At 35.7% G+C, this 23,243-nt stretch overlaps 2 protein-coding genes across 2 annotated transcripts; one reads left to right on the top strand and one right to left on the bottom strand.

Annotated features, from left to right (window-relative positions):
• The first annotated feature begins 2,504 nt into the window (after positions 1-2,504).
• Positions 2,505-5,258, top strand: LOC107011260. The gene is made up of 2 exons (XM_015210678.2): positions 2,505-4,331; positions 4,656-5,258. Exons 1-2 carry the CDS (start codon positions 2,588-2,590, stop codon positions 4,769-4,771), a joined length of 1,860 nt encoding a protein of 619 aa, XP_015066164.1. The 5' UTR covers positions 2,505-2,587; the 3' UTR covers positions 4,772-5,258.
• A 146-nt stretch (positions 5,259-5,404) lies between these two features.
• On the bottom strand, positions 5,405-22,961 carry LOC107011259 (suppressor of RPS4-RLD 1). Its single transcript, XM_015210677.2, has 24 exons — positions 22,602-22,961; positions 22,377-22,486; positions 20,777-21,465; positions 16,944-16,988; positions 16,676-16,777; positions 16,513-16,593; positions 15,813-15,879; positions 15,394-15,494; positions 15,153-15,260; positions 14,461-14,531; positions 14,259-14,315; positions 14,021-14,129; positions 13,838-13,918; positions 12,955-13,041; positions 11,603-11,809; positions 10,052-10,386; positions 8,935-9,021; positions 8,571-8,670; positions 8,161-8,252; positions 8,008-8,046; positions 7,787-7,877; positions 6,670-6,767; positions 6,286-6,590; positions 5,405-5,653 (listed from the first exon to the last, which is right to left on the bottom strand). Exons 1-23 carry the CDS (start codon positions 22,721-22,723, stop codon positions 6,302-6,304), a joined length of 3,168 nt encoding a protein of 1,055 aa, XP_015066163.1. The 5' UTR covers positions 22,724-22,961; the 3' UTR covers positions 5,405-5,653; positions 6,286-6,301.
• Between the last annotated feature and the right edge of the window lie 282 nt (positions 22,962-23,243).

Raw genomic sequence — 23,243 nt, 5'->3', positions numbered from 1 at the left:
TATCTATGTATATAAGTATTATTAAATATAAACATTTGACATTTGATTGAACCACAAATATAAGTATAAATATAAGAATATAATGAATTGAACCACAAAAATCACTCCTACAATCGTACAAAAGGATCTTGAATTGGAAGGAATTGGGGGGACAATACAAAAAAAATTGTAATATAAGGATATTGATGAAAGAGAAGGTATGAATACATAATTAATTATGAGTTTAATAATATTTATCCTATTTATTATTTATTTATATTAAATATAAAAAAAACTGATTATTGATATACAATTAAATTTGCTATTTATTGTATAGTTATAGTTATTATATAACATAAAAAAATTAAACTATAGCTATATTATTTAAATGTATATTGAAGCTTGCCATATTACGTAGTTTTTCCTTCTATTTTTATGGAAAATTACGCGAATAAGCAAATATATATTAGTTAATTAGCTAACATAACTATAGTTTGAATTAATTATGACTAATATACAAATATAATTAGCCTCTCTCTACTCTCTGCCCCCTCTGGCTTCTCTCTCCTCCCTCTCCTAATTTTCCTCGCCTCTTTTCTCCCTCTCCCAATCTTGCTCGTTAGATATAAAAATACTTATATACAATTATACATATACAATTTGTCTCTCTCCATTCTCTGTCCTCTCGCTTGCCTCTCTCCTCCCTCTCCCAATATCGCTCGCCTCTCATCTCCCTCTCAATCTTGCTCGCCAAATATACAAATACATACATATACCAGTTACGTATATACAATTATTTGATAGATATACATATACAATTCGCCTCTCTACCCTCATTACTTTCCCAATACAGTTCTTCTCTCTCCTTTCTCTAACATGTAACTACAAATTGTGATTAGTGAATTATAACTATGGACATAATTAAGTTATCTTTGAGTGACTATATATGAAAATTTCCCCCTTTTTTTATATATAAATTTAGAAACTATATGGAAATACTTTAAATCTTGACAGTTAATAAATTAAAATATTTTAAAAGATTATGATCTAAAAATATCACTTAAATTTATTTTTTAAATCATTTAAATGTTCAAATAGTAAATAAAATAAATAAAGTAAAACAAGGGAGTGCTTAATATCGACGTAAAGACACATGTTAAAATCTGAACTAAGCATGTTTGTATTATTATATCCCAGATTTGTAATGATTATTTTTGGCATCAAAAGCAATGCTGAAGTGAGTTGCAAACTCTGCTTCAACTAAAAAAGATACTTTAATTAACTCATTCATAGGTTAGCCGCATTTTCTTGAGACCAACCCCATTTGTACTTGTGGTTCATTAAATAATGTAAACAACTGGTTTCTTTGCTTTTCAAATTAAATCTGCACACCACGAGCCTACTACGATTGAGGTTAAAAAAAAAAGAAAAAAGGGACTACCTTGGAGACTCTTCTAGGGCTCTATACGATCGTTTGGTCGAGAATAAATTACTTGAGACTAATTATTTTTTATAAATTATTTCAAAAAAAGATATTTCACCATGTATATTAGAGGATGTATCCCATAATCGGAGGGATAATAATTTAAGAACTATCTAATACATTTAATCCAACTTGGAATAAAATAATTCATACATTTTATCTTAAAATTATTATACTTTATAACTCACACCAAACGACTCTAGTATAGAGCAGAGCTATCATAAATTCTACCATCCATGCTTTGCTGACCTATCACGCAGTGAAAAGAAGAAAGTCCAAAGGAACAGTAAATAGAGCATACCAAAGAATTAAAGATTGTGATGGGAGAGTTCAGTTAGAAAAGGAATGTGTTATACCTAGAGAAAAAAGGTTGGTCATGGTCGTGCACAGAGGCGAACCCCGAATTTAAAGATGGAGGGAAACTACTAAGACTCTAAGAACTTATCAATTTATGCAGAAATAATAGGGAAAAAAAAGGCTGCCTCAAGGGGGATTTAAACTCGGGCAGTCGCTCTTTGACTCTTCAACCAATTCGCCTAAACACTTTTTTATTATAAGGGTGCACACTTAAGTATATAATCATTTTTCCACTATCTATACATATATATATATGATTATTTTTTAAAAGTTACCGTATGCGCGTGCACCCTCACGGATGTATGTGGGTCCGCCCCTGGTCATGCAACGATTGAAATGGTTCGTTAGTAGAAATATTTTAGTAGGAACATCTTTCTAATGGTACAATCATTTCTATTTATTTCTCCCTTCCCTCTTTTTGTCTATCTACAAATCTCACAACTCAAAACTTCTGGTCAGAGTCGGACCAACTAGTCTCATGATTCAGCCCACATGTTTGTCAAAACACTTTCTTTTCTTTCTCTTTTTTGTTTCTTTTCTGGTTTTTAGGTGGGGGTGGGTGGGGGACTTTGCAACTTGTTATATTTATATATGAATACGACAAAACACTTTGACAAAAGATTTACTTCTGAAAATGAACCCTTACCTGCCCACCAGTCAGTGCACTTAAACTAATACCTCTAACAACCTGCCATAGAAACTTCATCAACAACATTCTCTGACTACTCAAACAGCAAAAACAAAACAGACTTTACACTGCATTTGAACATGAAATGCACCAGTACAAGTCGTAGTTGCTTGTTGTGTGGTACAATGGAAGAAAAAGATCCATCGATACGAAAAACTTTAATAGCTCAATGCTTCAAAGATTTGCATCTGATTGAAGATATGGAACTAGTTCTCACCTTAAGATGCCTCTGGAATACTGCTCTTGCTCAACCTGATGACCCTGAATTCCCATCCCTCGGCGTCTTTAGTTGCATGGCTAGACTTCTCAACAGGTGCACCCGTGACCAAAAATGGCTTTCAAGAGGCCATAACGTGTATGTTCCTTATTATGCAGCTCATATCATTGGCTCCTACACCATGAACAAAGTTAGATTCTCTGTTTTGGCTGTTAAATCAGACGTAATTTCGCCATTAATAGACCTCTTAAGAGGTAAGATAACTTGGGTCGAACAAAGAGTGGCCGTTAGAGCACTTGGTCACATTGCACGACACAGAAGAACATTTGAAGATATTAAGGTCCATGAAGTAGAGATTATAAAACTAGCCATGGATATAGCTTCCAAATGCATTTATACAATCTATAGCGAGTTTGTGAGCAAGAGAAGTGAAAACAGAGTCGAATATCATCGTTATTTGATGATAAAAGGCCTCGGAGAATTCGAAATGGAGAGTAAAAAAGCAGAGTCTTGGGCTTGCCAAATGCAATGCTGGTCACTCTACCTTCTCAACTGCTTCGTTACAAAGAAAAGAAGCATCAATTTGATATGCAAAGAAGATTTTCTCAAGAATTTGTGTGATATATGGGGTGGATTACAGAACCAGAATTCTTTCTCTGGAATTGGCCTAATCCGAAGTCTTTGTGAAAGCGAAGACGGTAGAAAAAACATTGCTCAATTAGTACAAGTCGTAGAAAATATCTGCAACCTCTCTAGATCATCCGACGAATGGCAATTCATGGCAATTGAAAGTCTTTTGTTACTTCTCAAGGATCCAAAAACAAAAAACAGAGTAACCAACATTGCAGCTCCTTTTCTTGCTGATTTAGTAGAGCTTAGAACTATCAAAGGAAGAAGAAAAATGGGTGACATGATAACACAACTACTCTTACAAGATTATGCTAAAATCAAATATGGTCAAGTGGGGTTCTCCGAAACAGGATCAATCAAAGAGATTTGGGACTTGAAAGTTGAAAAAAGGAAAAGGGATAAAATCATTTCGGAACAAGAAGTGAAGGAAACAGAGCTTTTGGTTTCCGTTTTAAAACGTGAAGGAAACAAGAAATTTTGGTCAAGTGAGATTGAAGCAGCTGTAAACAATTACACAAAGGCTTTAGATTTATGTCCGCTGAACTTAAGAAAAGAAAGAATTGTTCTTTATAGCAATAGAGCTCAATGTCATTTAAGTTTAGGAGAAGCAGAGTTAGCTATTAGTGATACAACTCGAGCCTTATGTTTATCAGGTGAAATGAGACCACATATAAAGAGCCTATGGCGAAGATCGCAGGCTTATCACATGAAAGGATTGGCTAGACTAAGTTTAATGGATTGTTTAATGTTCATCAATGAACGAAGCAAGTTGAATGGAAACAAAAGCAGCACAAGGAAAATCCCATACTATGCAATGCGCATGTTGAACAAGCAGATGACAGCCACCTGGATTTTTGCAGGTGCTGCGAAGTCCATGGAAGACGACATATATGACAATGGAACCCATAAATCCAGGGTCCAGCATCGCCTTGCAGGTGGAAAAATGAAAGGGAAGATAGAAGAGGCACTATTAAAAAGTAAGTCCTGAATTATTTTTGTTGTTCTTATTTACTAAATTTTTTACCTATTTTTGTGCTTCAAGGTTCACAAGATAGCACAAGATTTGAGTTGTCTCAGCTGAAAAAAAGAAAAGGTTCCTATGCTATTAGATCATGTAAAAGATAACTGCAGTTAACAACCTTTATAAAAGCGATGAGTAACCTTAAAAATCAATGTATGAGTTTTAAATCCTTCTTTTTTATTTTGGGCTTTGGCACAGTTTGTATTATGAAGTTTAAGTTCAGTCAATATGCACTAGATATGTGATCGCTAAAAAGACGTACTTGGGTGTCCTCAAACAGGCATTCCAATCCAGGGGAAAGACAAGGAGCATGGGCTCTTGAAAAAGGGACGGCTTTGGAGAACAAGCCGGAGAAGCAAAGGCGTTATTGAACCATCACAGGAAGGGAAAATGTAAAAGTACAAGAAAAATGTGATGGCTCGTTACGAGTTGAGCAACTTTAACATGCAGAATTAAAAATGTAAGATGTTGTCCATTGTTTACCCTTTTCTCTGTGGAAAGAAAAATCACTATGGAAGTTAATCCTATCTTGATTATGTTCATCTAATCAATCCTTTTCAGACAATGTACTTTTTGGTCTGGTATGGTTCTCCTGGACAAGACAACTCAACAAACACACTACAAATGGATACCAAACAGACAAGTTTTTTAGAATTTGATCTGCTGAGGTATCGTATTGTACCTAACCCACCAAGGTAGATTTTGTTGGTTCCAACTGGTGTGCATTTGCCTATTATTATTTTCTCATTTACTCTTGTTGAGAGAATATAGTTTTTAGTCCACTGGCAGTTATTGCTTCTCGCTATGGGACCGTTCGATATGGAGGAGTGAAGTTTGCCAACCGGCAAGCGGGGGTCAGAAGTTCAGAATCACCATTTTTCAATGGTTATATTTCATTACATAAGCTAAAAAGTGAGACTTTTGACCCCCACTTCTTAATTCATTCATCACCACCCTGCAAACTATAGAAGAAGTGGGTCCGTCTAAACTCTAACTGCATAAATAAACACAAAACACAGAGAGAAAACAGAGACTAGAAAACCCATTTATTCATTTCTTTTTAAATAACTATCCTGAAATCTAATTTGGTAATCTAAAAGAAAGGAAACAATGAGAGCAGATCATACACAATACAACTAAAATACAACAATTCACAAGTAATGGTACACTTGGTGAATGTCAATAATGCAAAACATCTCGCCTCAATTCATCCGCAGCAGGATCAAGTCAGATAATGCACCAGCGAAATCCCTTCAGATAATTGATCCCGGATGAAACCTATATGCAGCGAATATATGGGAAAGTTAAGAGAAAGCTGCACCCTCACATTTCACATAGTTCTCACAAATAAAAAGCATTGCAAAACTTAGAACTGCTGAAGTATATTAACAAGTTCAGAGAAGCTTTAGGGCTTATGAACAGAACTACCAAAGAAAAATTGCAGTCATGTCCTTGTGAGTTAACATGCTAAGTACTGTATCCCATACTTCCACCACTTAAATCTAAGTAATTTCTCTGGTTTTAATTCCAATGAAGCTACAGTTGGCAGAGACCAAAAACATCCAGTTGATTGAACAATCCTCATGTGTAGCAACCACAGCCCCAAATGAGGTTCTAGTCTTTTTAGCCACTGAAAATTCAGTCTTATCGTGCTGGTGATTTAAAAGAATCTCATTTCAATACTATTGTGCATGCACCTGTTTGTTGAGTAGATTAAGAAGTTGCCCTTTGTCAAGTGTATGGTCTTAGTATATTAAATACTCCTATTAAAATTGGAGAGGTGAAATATGAGGGAAACCATTATACACAAGGACATGCTCCAAATTTCGTTGAACTACAAATAGAAAACCCAAAATATCCAGCAGAATAGAGTAGAGAAATTTGTTTCCTTCGTATGTACAGCCACTTACCAATGACGTATCTCCCTTAGTCTGAATAGGTGCTCAGAGCAGCAACAACTGATCCAGTCGTCTCAAATGTTGACGTGACATCTGGGTAGCTTTTCCACGATGTGCTGACTTTGAGAGATGGGTACAACCATTTCTTTACAGAATCTACAAAGGAACTCGAGTCAAACTCCAGGATGGCTTCCCAATCCACCTGCAGACCTTTTGGAATGCTTCCTGTGAACTCCATATTAGCAGCGAGCAGTAATCCAAGCAAAACTATGAACCCAACAACAGCAGTTCCTCTGGAAAGCGGCATGAAATTATACCTGCAAAAATTACCAGACAAATTAAAGAGAACCATACACTTCCCTTGTGATCAACCAAATAGAAGTTAATATATCTTACCAGTAGTATGTCATCCTTAAGATTGCATCTCTCACATTTTCAAGCACATCAAAATCTGTTGACCCATAATTCTCACCACAGTAAGCATCGCAAAGAGCCTGCATAACAGTTTTGTGTTCAACTTGGTCCAGCTAGAACACTATCATTTAAGTCTCAACTTAGTTAACTCTTTTTTTTTGTGTGTGATGACCGTGGTATCCGGGCCAACTTTCGCGCACTAGTTAGTTAACTTAATTAGAACACTATTATTTAAGTACCAAACAGAAAATACATGTGTGTCTCAAGAACAAATAAAAAGAAGAAAGGAGGGAAAAAAAGGGAGCTACACAAACAGAAGCAAGCAACAATAGGAAATTAATGGGTATAGATAAAGCTTCAGTTAGAAACAAAATAGTAGGTCTACAAACAAGTTCAAGTAAGATATATATGCCAAATCATTTCAGAAAGATTATACCGAACAAAAACCCAGATCATCTCAGGTATAATGCTTACTTCTATGTTCAGACAGGAAAAGGTTCATTACTTCTGCTTGTTTCAGTGCTTAGCAAATTCTCTTTTTAAAAGTGAGAGAATAGTCTGATGAACAGACTCCCAAACTGACTAATATAGGCTTATGATAAGACTTAACTGATCATCTCCGAGCAGGCACAAGATGAATAAACCATGAAAAACTGTACTATAAGGGGCTGTTTGGTTTGAAGACTAGTACAGGGATTTTTTATGCTGACATCATTTCTTATTGATTGTTTGGTTTGTTGTACTAAAACTAGCAATCTAACATGCATTGAATTATCAAGAGTACTACTGAATAGGGTGTATGATTATGAGTATAGGAATGGTACTGATATAGTTAATGCCATGGTTTACTATGCATAAGAATAGTATTAAATAGGGTGTATAAGTAATACTGGTATTAGTAGTACATAGGTGAGATTTGAAACCAAACATTGTACTAAAATTTAGTACTAGCATTATTCTACCTAATACAGCCTACAAAACGACCTCTAAAGAATTTTTGTGTTACTGTACTTACATTGATGTTATATTGCTTTCAAATATCCAAAAACTATGTCATGGAAGTAGAAAATGGCTTTCTAGTAATAAATCAAGAGGATACCTCCCAGGCTGATGTCATCTCCACATCAAAGTCATCCCATCTAGCAGGTGTGCAAGGTGTTCTAATTGCAAAGTCGTAACCAATCTCACCCCTGGAAGGAACAACAAAAGTTGACAGGAATAAGAAAAATCAAAACTAGTTTAAGAGATATTTTACTCAAGTCACCCTCCTTTCCACACACACAAAAGGTTGAATTCCAATAAGGTTAAATGGTGTTCTACATTTTCACAACAGTGATCCTTGTTCCTTCAAGACGCTTCCTGATCAGGCAATAAGAAAGGAGGGAAAATTAGAAAAAAGACCCCGATGAGAGAAAATATTCAAGAGTAACATACTGTTATACAGTATAAAGAGGACCAAATATAAAAAAGTACCCTTCAAGTGCCGTACTGTTACACCAGGTGGCCAACCAAAAGTCTTGACCAACAACTCTGTAAAGATCAGAGCTGGATTCTGCAGCCATTATCTGCAAAGTACAGTTCAGGTGTTGATTACCACCAGAAAAGAAAAAAAGGTATGGCACAGAAGTATTAATCCTAGCAAGTGGACACCTAGTTTGATTTCAGAGAGCCATCAGATAACATCTAAGGAAGAAATGTGACCAATATAAAATCAGCCTAATAAAGATTTCTCAATTTGACGCTTTTATTGTCATGGGAAATGCAATAAAGTAGGTATTTTGACATGAACCAGAAGAACAATTATCAACAACCAAAAACTATATACTGTGAAAAAGGCAAAACAGTGCAAAAGATGAATTAAGGTCATAAGCAAACAAACTCACTTCTTGCAACTTCTGTTGTTCAGAAAGATCAATTATCTTGTCTTCCTTGTTGCACACTGATTTATTCTCCTTGATAACAGCCTTGGCAACAGTCAAGGTTCTGAACATTGACAGACAATAAGAGCCTTGAGAAAGAGCTAATACAAATAAGAAAGGTTATGCCTTTTGACTGTTAAAAGGAATTTTTATTCATGGCCAGCAGCAAGCTGTTGTAAAGTTATTTACAAGGGTAGCATCAATTACACATCCTGTAATGAGCTCAAAAGGTCAATCATAGCATTAGTATCATTTGCAGTATCCATGTTACACAAAAAATAATAGTAAAAAAATACATTTGCGCTTATCAGAAAGGTAAACCTCTTACCTCTGAAAATTGGGATGGTAGCGAACAACTTTGGCTTGACCGAGAACAAGAGGGGTGTGAGACCCAAAACCAGTATTAAATTCCTCACTATGCAAAAAAACAAGAATTCTCATCAAAAAGTAAAGCTAAAGCGGCACATTAGAATCATTATCTTCATTATAGTACAGCTAAAGACCTTTAGTGGAGGCCGTTGTTTCAGCTCTATCTATTTTATAGCATATATCTTCTTTCTTGGGATTTGCATGCCTGATAGCTTAACACATTAACTCTATTAGATGCTTCACGGTCGTATTTTGGGCAGAGGGTATTTGGTGATCGTTGAATTAATGGTACGATTATGGATTTAGTTGGATCTATTGTTCTCCTTTTATCAAATTATTACTAATGTGTTTAGACTTGCGCATAATGCTCTCACTGCTTAGACAATTGGGTAAGTGTATGGATATTTGATTCGCCCGACAGGTGTTTTAGCGGGTGCCGGTCATGTCTGGGTGTATTTTGGGATGTGACACATGTCCATCAAACTTATTGATCCTGTAGCTTTTCTTGAATTTCTCTACGACTTCTAGAGGGGGCTCACTTCATACACTAGAATCTCGTCGACGTGGTAAGTAGTATGGTATATTCTAGTTATCCTGGCGTAAATACGAATTAATGATTTTAGTCTTAGTTTCTTAGACGAGCCAAAGTGAAATAGGTCTTAGTCCTCCAAACTCTTCACCCAAACTTCAAAAGTCATACATGCTAGAATCCTTCTTTTCGTGAGTGCTCCAAATGAGAGTGAAGTATACCAACACAGAAGCTGGGAAATAACTCCATAGAACTAAAGGATCAAACGGAGCAAGTTAAGCAAATTGAAGGAGGGTTTTTTTCATGCTTGAGGTGAAGATAGCGATTCTTATTATCTTTATGTACTAAGAGAATATCATTGTTGATATTAAGAAATAAGAGCTCTTTATCAAAAATAAAAGAAAAAAATATCATTGTGTACTCAATTCAAATCGGAATGACTTCAGCAAAATGTAGTAGATATTTGTTAGAATGCTGAGACCAAGTATGATTTCAATGAACTTTAATAACTAACTAAACTTCACTACATTAATAGCAGGTGGAGTACCTTAGCTTGTTAATCCACACCACTGGATCACATGGTTCAGATATTTGTCTCCATTTGACAGCCAATGAATACAAGTGGTTCCATGACATCATGGAACGTCCAGTTGACCTATCATCAATCAAACTGTATGAAGTAGATGTGTCGGATGAACTGCTAGTGCTACAACCAGCTCCACCTCTGTTTAAACTAATAGAATTTAGTTTTTCCCTTCTCCTGAGTCTCTTCCCAGACTTCCCTGTGCCTTTAGTTAAGTTTCTCCATTCAGCTTGTAAGGCACGCCAAGCTTTTGAGACTTTTTGTGCTATCTCAATAGCAGCTAATCCTGCCATGCGGTGCTGATAATTGCAAAAAAATTCTCAGATTTGGGTGAAAGAATAAAAACATTGTGGCAAGCATGTTTGTAGCTAAAGAGCAGCATATTAGTACATATCAAATTAAAATAGAGAGTTGACATCACATAATTTATCATCTTTAAATTGCAAAAAGGAAAGGATGTCATGATAAGGTCTAAGAGATACACTACGAACAATAGATCCTGTTCACTAGATAAATAAAGAGAAATTTTGATCATGAAAAAGCAACACAAGTTAGAAAGGCAAATCTAATACTACTGTTTACAACCATTGCACAAACTAACTCAACGAAATAACTACAAAGAGAATCACAGTTAACATCGGAAATTGCTCCACAACATACATATTACAGAATTAGAGGCTGGAGGGCGAAAGCCAACTGCTTCCTATAAGTGTCTCCACAAAACTAAAGACGCCTACCCTTTTTGCACTAGATGACCATCAAAACTTGGCATTCTTAGTCTAACATCATTATTCACATCTATAAGTATTATTATTAGTTGCATGCTATTCATTTTAGACATTTTCACTAGAAAATGTAGCCTTGGCACTTGGCAGTCACCTCAATCTTATTTGACAGTGTGTAGAAAGTTATCATTCATAACTGTGGAATATAAAATGCTAAACAGTCCTTAAGATCCCCAGAGCCCATATAGTGGGATTTCGCTGGGTTTGTTGTTATTGTCTTTAAGATCCAAATCTCACTTTCTGTGCTAAGAGAAGATAGAACACTAGTCCACAAATAGTAAAAATCTTCTGTTGACAGATGGATTCTTTTTCTTTTTTTTTCAATAACCTAATTTGAGATGAATTCCTTAATTTTTATATTTCATGGAATGTAACTAACTATTGATGGAAAACAAGGAGTGTGTACAGCGAAAGCTGGAGAGGAAACGTCGAGTGTGAAAATAAAGGTAACATTCTTGTACAAGAACTTTCTCTTATAATTGGCATATCAGTTCAAATCCCTCAATTACAAGGCTACTAATACAAACAAAAGGTTCTGGTAACATTTTCATATTCTTTTCCTTCAATATTCTCATCGTCTATATTAGAGGATATGTGAAAGCAAAGCATAAAAAGGCATCTAATAAAGCAACAGGAAATCACAATCAGGTTTCTCAAGGAAAATGTGGAGCTCTGTTTTTTTTATAGAAAGAACAGAGTTAACTTAATATTTAACTCTTTTTAGAATTACCTGGCGCCTATTATGCAAGAAACCAGGACAATGATACTGGATATTTCTACCGATAGAATCTGCAGCCTGTAGAAGGGCAGTTTTTTGCTTGGTGAAAGTAAATTCTTGCTTTTTTTGCTTCCCCTTTTTCAAAGATTCTTTTAAAGGAGGTTGCCTGTAGACCTTTTCGCAAACATTTTTTGGGTGCAGCCTTTTGCACCAATACTCCTGAGAACAGAAGGAAAAAAAAAGTAGGAATTGAGAACTAAGTATAAGAACACGAAGTCAATGGAAATAAATAACTTTGAGATAAGAAATTCACTGCCAACAAAAGCACTTTTCAGATGACAGTTCACTTCATAGAGGTATCTACCACTTGAGATCCGAGATTTACAAAAACTGATTATTAGCCCCTAAGATTAATGAAATGATCCCACATATCTGTCAAGAAACCATCATTTGAAATCAAAGGTTTTCCCATGACAGTTCACTTTGTAAAGGTATCACCCTGGACCCTCCAGGTGTATAAAAGTGATTAAAGCACTGTTAGGTTTATGAACTGGAGACTACACATCATTCAAGAAAACTATCACTGGTATATGCATGTTGTCCCTTCATTGATTATCTTACCTGACTGGAACCAGTAACTTTGTCTTATCCATATGGGTACCCGTGACTTTTTGCAGAACTTTTAGTATTTTCCAGACTCCGCACACCCATTCGACATGGATCAGCAAAAGAACATTGACAACTAACTATGAAGGAACATATGCACCAAATAAAGCACATAGTTAAAGTGCAAGCAATGTCCGCAGCAGCAACTCAGTGAAAGCAACCTTTACGTTTCTAGATAGTCCTTGTAACCATTGCCACTCTACTCATGATAAAGTAATTGAGCAATGAAACTGCTGTAGCAATCTTATGAGACTAATGGTTGAGAAGAGATCACTTTCCAACCATTTAGTGGGGGTTAATGAAATGATGGGGGCTCTAAAGAAGGGTTTGAAGCCTAAAAGGGATAACTCTACATAATAGAGTATGAGCATGTTAAAAGATATGGTAAAATGTCCAATTACTTTGACAGAGTTGTAGTGATTTCACGGTCAAATTCTAAGCTTATAATCGAATTCAAATTGAATCAGTGAGGCCTTATTTCTTTAAACTTCATTCATTCTCCAAATTCTCTGCTAACCTTCAAAGTTTTGCGTAATTCCCACCAGATAGTACTTTTTGCTATAACTTCAAACTTCATTCCTTTTCCCAGTTCTCTCAGAAAGAGGCAGTACAGAGGCTACCAGAATATTCCGTGTTGTTTTTAATGAGTGGTGCTATCAAAAAATAACCAAGCAATATATTCTCTTTTTAGACATTACCTTGAAAAGGGGATCGATATCTCCATCAATATCAAACCAAGAAAATTCGCTGTTCATCTTTGACGCAGTGTATAATGCAATTTCTTTCTGCAAGAGAAAAATATTGAAAAGCAAAACATAAGCAATTCAAACTGAAATAGAAATTGGACAAAAAATTACAGAGATAGAGAGATCAATTGGTGTCTCATGATAATGGCTGCACCTGAAAGCCATATTGTCACAGGCAGGAAGCAGAAGGTTGTTCACAAGAATGAGGAAGGAGGAGGAGCACACAACTAGGATGAAAAGAGTTGCCACAGGACTATTAAATGGTCCATGAAGCAAAATCTTATTTAACCGGATGTGTAATGGTTAAGTGAAAAAAACACTAGCCAACTTAACTGGGCTCACAAGCTAGCATCTGTCAACTCGAGCTTTTGGTAGGGACATTTGTGCTAGGTTTGAATAGCAAGCCGCCTAAAACACAATCATAATCAAGCTTAAACCAAGCCAAGCTTGGCTTTGTTAACCATCGGCCACTTCGACCCACACTGTCCAACAGTGGCTTAACGGAACAAAAAGACGGTCAGAAATTTAGCCAATGTTTGGACAATTTGAGGGAAAATGTAAAATTGCAAAATTTCTGACTACTAACTTAAGTAAATGTAAAATTGCAACTACTAAAATGGCTAACAACCCGAAAATGACAAATCTAAAATTTGAAATATGAGTTGTCCACTTGAGAATCGAGAACCATTCCAGCAAGGTAAAAGCTAACAGTTAAGAAAATGCCAAAACTTAGAAAGCAAAAAGAAAATAGTGCAACACAAAAGAAAACAATACTTAGTAGAGGCATAACATTGAACCAGCTCGATGGACGGAAATCTGGCATATACTTATTTACCTGATAGAACGCCAAGCATTGAAGCACAAACTTTTCCATAGAATCTAATTCAAGATCTAAAGCAGCATCATAGTCCTTCACCTACAGCATAAATTCAGAATCAATAATCTGAAATTGGAGACAACCTTAAAATATTTAAGAATACTCAAAAGTCACACGAGACGAGTTTGAAAATGCCCATACTGCTTCTTTATATAATCCAATAGCATGATAGCAAGAAGCTCGTAGATACAAGCATTCAATGTTTGCGCTATCAATAGCCAACCCCATTGATAAATCTTTTATAGCATTCCTGTAAAAGCATATATAGGCAGTTAAGTCCTGCTACATTTTTCGTTATAAGAGGATTATAGATAGAAAATTTGACAAAAAAGAGAGAGGGGGGAGACTCAGGACAGCAAAATTTTTCAGAAATATGTACCTATGCTCTCCCATTCCATGAAGTAGCAGCCCGCGCAGGTGATATGCTTTCGCGTACCTTCCAACGAAAAAAGGGTAAATAGAGGATGGATTATCAGCTATATTCCTATTTGAGGATAGGTTTTATACTTCACCATTCAAATACTCAAGACTAGATGTTTATCGGTGAGAAAGATGTAAATATTGAGATCCTCAGTAATCACCTCCCATCTATTTGCAAAATCTGATGAAGGCATTCCAAGGCCTTCTCTGAGTTTGCCAGGTCTTGATAAAACTACACCAAAGATAAAGATTCTTCAATAATCAATACATCATTAAAATAATATCTTCAAAGAGATCTCATTGTTTTGCCCACATTTAAGATAAGTGAAGAAACTCAACCAATCAAGAACTAGTTTAGAGCAGCTCCTGAGTCTTAGGAATTTTAAACTTATGGCAATAGATATACCATAAACATCCAATTTGATGATGTAAATTAATAATATCTAAAAGCTGATCAGGAGACCTTATCTGAAAATGCAACAAAAGGCAAAATCTATTACAATAAATGTGCATTGCACCCCAGAAGATGAACGCTCACACAATATCTGATAACAGAGAGCTAGGCTCTTCATCACTGGTTAAGCAGTAGAATGTCTGCTTGCCATTTAAATCCTTATTGTTGAATTTCTTAACTGGCATGCAGAAGTATATATTTACCTCAACCTTGAGTTCCAGATACCGGTGAAAAAAGAGACAAACAAAAACAAGAACTTGGTATAAGAAAATTCTCAAAGTCAAAAGGCAACTTCATCATCAAGAAACTCTATATCATCAGCACTACCAATAGAAGTATTGGGATTCCACTTGGCAGGAAAAATAGCATTAAGAGTATTCACCATATATTCAGAGATACCTGTGCTAGATGAGCCCAAGCCTCGAGGAAATTCCTTTCAATTTGGATTGCTTTCTTATGTGCCTCCTCAGCCTTCCTATATTCTCCTAGAGAGTATAACGCCAAACCCTGATAATTTTCCAAATTTTTTTCGACCAGCATTATATCAGTATTTCTCCAACAAAAAATTTCTCAAACTTTTGCGGATAAACATTCTTAGATCATTCTACAACAATTGGTCGACTCAAGGTCATAGACTCACCAAATATGTATACGCAGATTTATTATCCTTATCGGACTTTACACATGTAGAGAGGTCTTCAACAGCACCTTTGAAATCTTTAAACTTAAAATTGACAATTCCTGCACTAATTAAGGAGAGTTAGTGACTCCCCAGTTAGATTGAACAGACTTTGTCCAATCAAATGATCTTTTCTGAAATCTCAAGAAATTATGGAACATTCCGCTAGAGGTCATTTATTGCAAAACAGTTACAAGATGAAACCACCTATGGGCCTCAATAAATAATCTCTGTGTTGTAAAGATGAAAGTGAACCTTAGTTTCAAATTACATGCACAAAAGCTATCAGTCATAAAATGTATGTTGCTATTTTATGTCTATCTACTTTAACAGCATAAATCCAATTGTTCATAGTAAATGGAAGAGTTCAGTCTCGTCACCTCTTTCATGTAATATATCGGCAGAGTCTGGCTCAAACTCCAACGCTTTGGTCAAGTCTGTAATTGCCTGGTGTAAAATCATTTTGTTTAGATATACCAAGTCACCAATATCAATCATACTACTTTTACTGTGAAACCAAACATTTTTAGGAAGTAAAAAGCGTTTAAATGTAACTAATATCACTCTCAATGGGATAATCGGAGCAAAACAAAAATAAAACTAACTCATCAGAGTGTTAAATTATGTTCTAGACTAGACTACCAAGAAACTCCCATGATCAAAAGGATGCAGCTGAATAAATTTTATGCTCCTGATTCCATTTTAGAATTTAACTTTCACGGGAAGATGCTCATAAGTTGTGATATAGCTCAAGCCTTAGTTAGAACATCCAAAGACATTTCATCTTCCATCATTAACTCTGTAAGCTACCACAATCAGAAGGAAAATAACCAAGTGCCTCTTGACAATATCCCTAGTGGTCTAAATGGAGTCTGATTGCTATTAACGAAAAATTTTGGTTTCAAAATCTGATAGCACAAGTGATAAAATTCAGTAATTCCACATCATTTACACTGCACATCACATCCACAGAAGAGATCATTGGAAGTTGACTTTGAAAAAAAAATATTGCAGAAAAGAATACCCTGAAGACAAAACCCAAAAGATAGCTCAATAAATAGACAAATACGAATTTTATACCTCAACAGATTCACCTAAAGCAGCACGAGCTTGCCCTCTGCGTTTCCAGGCCTCTCCAGCGGATGGATTTGATTGTATGGCCTGAAAGGCAGGTGGTAAATATTTACAGTAGGGGTTGAAGTATTACCTCAATTGGTACTTAAATGGCCAAATCAATGCAAACCTTTGTAAAATCAGAAATAGCTGCATCAAGTTCTCTTTGAAATGCCAACGCTGTTCCCCTGCCGATAAGTGCCTCCGGGTACGTTGGATCTTGTTCTAGTATCTGTGTTATAGATAGAAGAGAAGAAGCTCCGTAAGTAAGTTCAGCATGCCACACACAAGTCCTCCGTTTAATCCATTCAAACATAAAAAAGGGCAAAATAAAGCACAAGGTACATCTAGCAAACAAAACTAGTAAAATATCGAAGAGTGGTAAGGCTAATGCTAACCTGGTCAAAGATGGATACAGCATTAGCATATTTTCCTTCATTAACCTGAAATCACCAAAAATATTGTTTTACGCTTCTATGTTTGTTCAGGATGACGAGTAATAACAACTATTACTACGCCTCAATACCAAGCAAGTCAGAGCCGGCTAGATGAATTATCGTTGACCATATTTCTCAATCAAATACGATGAATACATGATTAAAAAGTGTCGTAACTGGAAGATCGAGGAAAAAATATAATTACCTACAAATATATACTTGTGAAAAGGAACTGAATATCGCTAGTCAAGAATGGGAATAGAAATAAATAGTTTAACTCAAGTCCTGGTTAATACATCCACTGAATCTCCGAATGGGTGCAATCTCTTTTGGAACTTCTTTCGGGTTAAGTTGCTCGGACCCGGGTACAGGTGCCCAATGCAGGTGCGGATCTAGCGGTCGGATCCTATATGATATAAATTTCAAGATTCAGAGATAAGGATCCATGTATGGAAACGGATGTGGGGATTCGTCGAAAGATAATTCAAAATATCTAAAAATAGAGTTATAAAACCTAAAATTATGAGATATTATGTGGAAAAGTTGAGGAGAAAATATTTGATCAAGAGGAGAATCTTGGAAGGAGATAAAAGGAAGGGGGTGACAAATGAAATTTATATATACAAGGTATTCCATTTTCTTCAATTCACATTAGTTTTGTTTTGATTACAAAAATCATTGAATCTGTCCAGAATTTCTCCCTCGAATTTGTTCAAAGTATCCAAAACTGGTTGACCATATCGAGTACGAATCCCACACCCACGGCGTGTCAACACAGGTGCACCACTGTAAGTATAGAGTCCGAGCAACTTGGCTTTCAGGTAAGTTATGTGTTCGCTTTGCTAGTTTCCATCCAACATACTAATTAAGCACGATTTTCACTAAAAATGGCGTTGCTGCTCAACTTACAAAGTTAAAAATATTTCTTGTTTAAGAAAAAAGAAAAAAAAAAGGAAACTGTTGTTGGCAAGATAAAAATATTTGGATTAACCTTAATATTTCGAATTGTATTTATTATCTGAGAGATGATTGATCTTGTTAAAAATATTCTGTAATTAAGGACTTAGATAAGGAAATATGTATAGGAGATCAGGGAATATTACATAACAATAACATATCCGGTGTAATCCCACAAGTAGGTTTGGGAAGGGTGGTGCCTGCCTTGTGAGGGTAGAGTGGTTGTTTCCGATAGACCCTCGGCTCAAGTAAAGCATTTCAAAGCAGGTTTGAAAAGGAGATACGGTTGTGAAGAATTCATGTCGGAAATAATGGAGAAATGAACAGTAACAACAACAAACAATAATACAATAATTAAAGCAAAGGAAAAAATATGTAGTAATCAAAATCGGAGAATAATATAATAGAAGAGTAATAACAATAATACTAATATGGAAAAGAAAGGACAGCCAACAAGTAATTTGTTCCAAACTATCATCATGCCCCTCCTAAATGACAGCGAGACAATGTTCAACTAATCATTTCTACACAATACTTCTTCAACCTACACCTACCTCTCCTCAGACCCACCATAGACAACTCACACCTCTTCGCTGGAACATATGTGCATCTCCTCTTTACATATCCGAACCATCTCAGATTCGCATCCCCCTTTCCGCTACCAACAAATATTAATCCGGGAAATTCAATCTTCCTATATTATATCATATGTAAACACTATTTAAACTTCATTACCTTGAGGGAATAGCAAACTAAACATTTTTCACGATTCTCATCCTTGTTTTTTTGTGACACAAACTTACTTCCCCTATGACAGTTCTCCAACAATTTTCATCTCTTCTTTGGTTCTACTGAAGACAGCTTTGAGCAAATCGTCTACCAACCAATCCAGTAGGTGTTTCACATTGTTTCACATTTATATCATGCTTGCATTACAAATTATGCACAAATTCAATATCTTAGACTGGTAAAACCAATTGCATGCGTATCTAAGGAGATGCCTGACAAAAAAAACAGTGGCACTTCAGAGATAGATCCTCCACAGGAATAAAACTACAGTTGGATTTCATTGAGTATTTATAATCAAGATGGTTGTAGATTGTCTCAAAGCTCAATTAATTGTCAACAAATACATTCAGATATATGGCAATGGTTGATACTCTCTCTTAGCAACTCAAATTGCATGTGCTGGTCTTTCCATTTCTATGGCGACCACGCTCCACTAGTTCCTTCATCAGTCATCAGTTAGACATCAACTAAGAAGAGTTTAAAGTAGCGTTTCGACAAGGCCAATCATTTATGGTCTTAAGCAGTCTCATTAAGCATAGTTTGATCTGTTTTACTCTGTTTCCTTACAACCTTATAGGCTTCAAGGTATTATACAACACCAGTCATTTTAAGACTAGGCACTTGTAGAAACATAAAATACATCCTAACCATCAAGTTTGCACGTCCAATATCATAAGGCCTAAGGGAAGTATCCACCTGATATATTGGAAGAAATAAGGTAATACTAGATTGCAAACTTATCGATACCTCTATGGATCCAAGTGTTAAGACTAGTTTTGGATGGATATCTCTAGAAGGTCTGGATCAATATAGAAGAATTGCTGGCAAACTCAAGTATTTCACAATTGCATGACACATCATCCAATTGGTTGTTAGAGTGATTAACCAGTCTCTCCAGGCTCCTTGTGAAATGCCATAATCTGCATCCTACCTACATCAAGGGATTTTCGAGACAACTACTATTGCACTACGACAGCATACACATACAAGTTTTGGATATTCTAATGTAAAATGGGCAAGAAGTTCCCCAGATAAATGATCCAATTTAGAAACACGACATTTTAAATCGTGATAATCTAATCTCTTGGAAAAGTAAGCAACGAGATGTGATAGTCAGATCAATTGTAAGCAGAATATCCATGATCTCAACCACATCAAGCAGCACTACTTATTGTTTCACATCTTGTGTTTGACGAAAAAAATATGCACACAGAGCTAGATTGTCAATTTACCATCATTCTTTTGAATAACAATGGTGTCAGAACCAACTTACAGGCATCTCAAGTAGTCTAGTGGGTATCTAAATCCTCCTATCGGTGCAAATACCGAATACCTCTGTCCACCGCAGCTTAGGGGGCATAGGAAAGAAAATACACCCTACTAGATTGAAGAAATAATCAAGCTAAACATTCCCACATTTCTCTTCTTCTTTTTTGTTTTAATGTCACTATAGTGCGGACATGTGAGACTAGAGAGAGAAAGAATGACTGGTAATCACAAACCTATTTTGACATCTTAAGTTTAAAGAAAGCAAAACATGCAGTCAAGCACACAGCAAAAATGATACTAACTCCATAAATTAACACATAAGAGTTAGAGATACAAATCTAGTAACTGAAGAAAACGAATTCTAACAATAGAGCTTAGTTTACCCAAGCTTTGAACATATGCAGTATCTTCCAGTTAAGTTCACAAAATTAAAAGTGGAGTGTAATCACCAAATTACAACTGAAATAAGCAAAGTGAACAGAAAAGACATGAAGACTGCAGTAGGAAGCCTTTCCTGCTATGCATGAGCATGGTATCCCAGTACCTAGCAGATATATCAAGAAAAAATTCATTTCTCTACTTAATTTTAGAGAAAATAATCTCACAAATTGAGGCATGAAGTTGATCTTTCACATATATTTGAAGTTACAAATGTATTGTTATTTGTATTTCAACAAAGAAGAATAGCATATTAATGATCAAACGCACTAACAGGAAATATCAATAGATGGACTAATTCTTCCTGTCTTCATTGTAATATCACAGGATAGGCAGTGTACCTGTGCTATTCCCCTTGATAATCGGAAATCAACATTAATGGACTTGGTTTTGTTGATCCTGGTAACACAGAATTTTTTGTTTCTCTTGCCTTCATCACTCAATTCAACGCGAACATCACATTTATTATTCAACTGACTGAGAATTTCCTGCAACTCATTTGGTTCTGACTGTTCACTTGATTCACTAGTTACTGCAGATGATTTCCTACTGTCTTCAGATATATCACTTAACTCACTGCAAACCAGAGATGGATAACCCAATTTTTTGCAATTGTTGTTGGTTCTATTTGCTTGTCTCTCATGCAATTCCTTTGATTCACACTCAATCTTCTTATGCTTTTTGGCATTATTACTTGAGGAATTTTGTAAAACAGAGCTATTCTTTGATTTCTCAGAGCTTTCCAACATCCCACTGCTGCATGTTTTAAGTTCCCTATCTGAGGCCTTACTAATATCACAAGTTTCACCAGATTTGGTAGAAAGCGGAGGTCCAGTGTCGGACTCAGGGCCAGATGACTGCACCGAATGATTGTTGCTGCCAACTGCGGTGTTCTGCTTTGCAATTTTGAGCAGCTCTTCAAGCTCTAACAGTTGCTTTAAGTCTGCAGACTGATGAACTGCATGTTCATACCCTTGCTCCCAAATTAGAATAGCTTCCTCTTTCTTACCAAGAGCAGATAATGCACGTCCTAAGCAACAAGTATCAAGTAACTTTGTTACATAATGCTTCAAACTCAAAATCCAGTTTTTAAAGCTTTAAGAATATTGAAATTTCTTCAGCATATTCTAGAACCACATCTAGGGAAAATCCACAGTATCCACACAAGAATATTGTTAAATTCAAATTCTTATATCATTATTTCAAGGGCTATGTTACACACAAGAGACAAAAATGTATTTGATCTTTTTATCTGATCGGAGTTGTTGCAATGATACAAGGAGGTCACACGTTCATGCCGTGGAAATAGCCTTTTAGAGAAAAGGTACTTAACAATAGACACAATATGGTCAAACCCTCTACTGTTCCCCGAGAGCATAGAATTCAACCATCTTATGCCCTCCTTTATTTTCCATCCCTTCCCTTTATACCCCAACCAAACATAGTTTATTTTAAAGTTAAAGTCATTTCAAAATATAATATAAGACCACTATAGGATACAGAAAGTAAGTCCAATATGACCTTTATCAAGCTTAAAATGGCTTCTCACATACACAATTTATTTAAAGCTATCCCTTATTTTGGCGCATACTTGACAATAGTCGTAAATTGTAGGACATCAATCGAGAGGTGCGACAGTTCACTAGCTTTACAAGAGCTTCATCCTACTCGAAATTGCCAATGGTTCATGTTTGTCGAAAACCAGAAAAATTTACTCAATTATAGCCAATCACCTAAATTTGAAGAAGAACCCTAAAATTGTAAATTTAGAGTATCACAGTTGACTTCACAGGCCTATAGGGATTAGGATGCCTGACCACAACACATCCACATTCAAAATTGACATTCCAAATGCAATTGAAAACGTCTAAATTCTCTTTCGCATTTCTTATACACGGTAAAAACAGTAAGCTGGAAATGTAAGGAGAAAAAGAACAGAACCTTTGAATATATAAGCTTGAAGAAGCTTAGGATCGAGCTGAAGTGCCTTATCACAATCCTTAATAACATGCTTGTGAAGCTCCAATTGACTATAGCAAAACGCTCGGTTGCTGAAAAAGAATTGAACACATTTTAAATTCAGAAAAATAAATCAGTTCATTCATAATCTCCAAAAACCTATATACAAAGAGCGAAAAAGATGGAACAGTGAAAAACGTAACGGACCAGATATCTTGAATGACGCAAGTTTGAGCAAGAAGTGAATCGAGAATTCGTATTGCTTTGGACCACTCCTTAGAGCTACAAAGCTTAGCTAGTTCAATCCTATCAGTAACTTTCGACGCCATCGCCGGCGGCTCAAATGGATCGGAAGCAGCTCAATTGATGCGATTGATTTTTATTTTTTTCCTTTCAGTTGTGTTGTGAGCTTCTGAATTTCTGATCTTGCGGCTTTTAAAACTGTTTTTCTTTTTTTTTTGGTGGGTGTGTTTTACGATGTGGTGGTAGAGAAGGGAGGGGTAGAAAGGAGAAAAAAAAAGAATCTGAAAGAGGAAACGGAGAGGAAAGAGGAGGCTTAAGAGTTGAGGACTTTGAGGGAAGTGATAATAAAGAGGTTAAATTACGGATGACACGTGTTTTATTGACCGCGTTAACTATTGGCTCCAATGCTCTTTTGTCTCGCACACAGTTTCTCTCCAAAATTTTGACCACTACTCAAAGATTATTTATTTATTTATTTATTTGAAATTTTAGCAAAGAGAATAGAATATATGTAAATTTTATTCATTAATTAATTTTAAACTAAATGTTTTTAAAAATATTTAGTGAATTTGAAAACATAATGTGTGAGATAAATAATATATAAAT

The sequence above is a fragment of the Solanum pennellii genome, chromosome 2, assembly GCF_001406875.1.
Source record: "Solanum pennellii chromosome 2, SPENNV200".
NCBI classification, from domain to species: domain Eukaryota; kingdom Viridiplantae; phylum Streptophyta; class Magnoliopsida; order Solanales; family Solanaceae; genus Solanum; species Solanum pennellii.
Note: the sequence above shows the minus strand (reverse complement) of the source record. Positions and strands in the feature narration are given on the sequence as shown.

Bases quoted from the DNA above. Each gene is read 5' to 3' on its own strand.
- LOC107011259 (XM_015210677.2), bottom strand. From the start codon at position 22,723: ATGGCGTCGAAAGTTACTGATAGGATTGAACTAGCTAAGCTTTGTAGC. The intron at 15,495-15,812 runs GTGACGAGACTG...TAATTAGTGCAG, and splicing joins CGATATATTACATGAAAGAG to GAATTGTCAATTTTAAGTTT. The intron at 8,253-8,570 runs GTGAGTTTGTTT...TGTACTTTGCAG, and splicing joins AACAACAGAAGTTGCAAGAA to ATAATGGCTGCAGAATCCAG.
- LOC107011260 (XM_015210678.2), top strand. From the start codon at position 2,588: ATGAAATGCACCAGTACAAGTCGTAGTTGCTTGTTGTGTGGTACAATG. The intron at 4,332-4,655 runs GTAAGTCCTGAA...GTCCTCAAACAG, and splicing joins AGAAGAGGCACTATTAAAAA to GCATTCCAATCCAGGGGAAA.